Consider the following 2,480-nt stretch of genomic DNA (forward strand, 5'->3'; position numbering starts at 1 on the left):
TGGCAAGTGCATTCATACTGTAAAGAACTACCATAATAACAATAATAAGGGTGAACAATTGCATTGCTGGATATTTACATAATGATTGTACTATTATAAGGAAAATCTGAGGACACTGTCATAGTGATCAGGCGGTATAGGGGTTTCTTTGAGATTGGGCTAGGAAGGTTTTCAGTTCATATGGCAGTGTTTAAAGATTCCCAGGAGTGTTCACAATCTTGTTGACAGGAGTAACTGTCAGAGGAATGGAGTCACTTAGTAAACAACCATTAACCCATTAATTGCAGTATTAAAAATGTATTAGTGCCAATAGTGTAGGTTTATTGGCCTTCATTGGCATTTTCTCTCATTTGTGCCTGGCTCATTTGGTGCCTCAAGACAGTAGCTTGTTGCTGTATCTTATTAATTGAATTTTGAAGAAGTATAATAAGAAAAAAATTGTTTCCCTTTATTTTAAGTGCATGTGTTTAATAGTGACACCAAACAAATAATGTTGCTAATATCAGAAGAAGACAAGTTCCCTTCGAGTCAATGGCATATGAGATATGTCATTATGTATAGTGCTCTCTGTGACCCAGTCCACTAAAGCCATTGCATAATTTCATGCTTGAAGGGATTTAATTTCCCCAATATAAGGGCATATTTGATTAGCACTATTTCTTAAGAAATTAATGAATGTGCTTCCACTTTCAGAGAAACAAAAGGTTGTTGGAGGATATAAGTAATACTGTTGAGGTATCCATGGCAGCAAACATAAAGAAACCATCTTTGAAAAAGGTAAATGGCATGATTTCTTTGAACATGAGTACAGTCCTATTCATTAAAGAAGGAAATTTTTTTTTTATTGAAATATATTTTGTGATGGATATGTAATAGGCACCAGGACAAGTAAAGGACATTACTGGCTCTGTTGTTGGGGATAGCTTTATCTCATTCTGGAGCCAGACTCAGGAATTATCACCCTTTTGGCCTGGATTTGGTGCATTCCTAGCCCAGTACCCACAATTTACAGTTTATGATTATCATAGATATTGTTGAATATTATGATTTTGTTATAACATTAAAAATGTTATGAAGCCAGGCTAGGTACAGCAGACCCATTAGAGTGCAGATGAGAGGCTGGGTAACCAGAGGTGGCTTGGCAAACAGAGTCTATATGTAGAACCTAGAACTAGCTTCATTTGACTCTGGAACCAGATTCAAGGCAGATATCAGGTCCTTGGCTAGGCCTAAGCATATCATCAGGGAAAGTAAGAGAGCCAGACCATGAGCATTGTTTGTCCAAATGTTACTTTTTTGTTTTATACAGGCACTGATATGTAGTCTTTGGTGGTTATACAGATTTGTTGAACTTCATAATGCAGTTCTAATTCCATTAGATACGTTTTAAAGTCTAGGCACAACAAGCTTAATATTTTGAAATTGTAATGCAAGCACTACAAGAGGCTGGGTGGCTGGAATTGTCTCACTAACCAGAACTATGTCTGGCTTGTGAACGGGGGCTTTAGCAGCAGTAAGCGAGAGGGAAGCCAAAGGAAATGGGGTGGCATTGCAGTAAACAAAGATGAGGTAGAAAGAATATGTAACAAGTATAGTCATTCGGGGGAATTAATGACCCGGACCTTTTAGGGGTAAAAATTGATTGCCCCCATGGGAGGGTTTGAACACTCCTAAATTGAAATCTCTCTCATATGTAGTTAGGAAAAGTATTGAAGTATTTTCTGTAATTTTTTTGGATTTCCAAAATGAAAAATTTAAGTATGAGATCAATTATCCCAAAACCTTGGGGAAAAAAAGTTTGTCCAAACATTTTTCAAGTTTTACTAAATATCCATTTTTTGCCTCAAAAATTATTTTTTGCTTTCCATCTGGGTAAAATATGAATCCTGGGGTATAAAGTGACCATCCTATGTGTTTGCTCAATGATTCTACTGCCCCCACAGTTTGTGGGGGGGATGTCAATGTGGGGCAAATTATGACCAAGTATGGGGCAAATAATGACCAAATTGTCATATTCATTATTTACCCCGCAATTCACTTTTTACCTCAACTCTTTTTTCCCCACATATGATTTTTTACCCCAATCTTGATCATTTTTTACCCCCAATGAATTTATTCACAACATAATTTATGTATATAAATATATTCTGGTATTCTGGTCTCCAGAACAATTGATAAAACCTGATCTAGGAACTATACTGTGTAATCTAATCTACTAAATTCTATTTCCAGAGTAAATAGACAGGTGCATTTAATATAAGGCTATCACAGTATCATCTAAAATCTATCAGAATGGTACGGACCTATAAAAAGAAAATGAAGCAATATAATGAAGTTACAATTGCAGTAGCAATTAATGATGTAATAGGAGGATCATCTATCAAGAGAACTGCTAAGAAATATGGAATGAGTAGTGGAATGTTGTGGAACCGTGTCCAGATGAAAAAATCTAATACTGAACACAAGGATAATAGGGTTAT

At 35.9% G+C, this 2,480-nt stretch overlaps 2 protein-coding genes across 2 annotated transcripts in view; both read left to right on the top strand.

Moving 5' to 3' along the window:
* Positions 1-2,480, top strand: part of LOC119593977 (WD repeat-containing protein 76-like) — a gene marked incomplete in the record, with an annotated part of 16,767 nt that overhangs the window by 1,596 nt on the left and 12,691 nt on the right. Inside the window, 1 exon segment of the mRNA XM_037942998.1 lies at positions 694-777. Coding sequence (XP_037798926.1) covers positions 694-777 — 84 coding nt within the window.
* The window catches only part of LOC119593978 (tigger transposable element-derived protein 6-like), a 2,127-nt gene continuing 1,375 nt past the window's right edge, over positions 1,729-2,480 (top strand). The window contains exon 1 of the mRNA XM_037942999.1: positions 1,729-2,475. Coding sequence (XP_037798927.1) covers positions 2,293-2,475 — 183 coding nt within the window. The 5' untranslated portion in view covers positions 1,729-2,292. The remainder of the gene's footprint in view (positions 2,476-2,480) is intronic.

The sequence above is a fragment of the Penaeus monodon genome, chromosome 33 (genome assembly GCF_015228065.2).
Source record: "Penaeus monodon isolate SGIC_2016 chromosome 33, NSTDA_Pmon_1, whole genome shotgun sequence".
NCBI lineage: Eukaryota > Metazoa > Arthropoda > Malacostraca > Decapoda > Penaeidae > Penaeus > Penaeus monodon.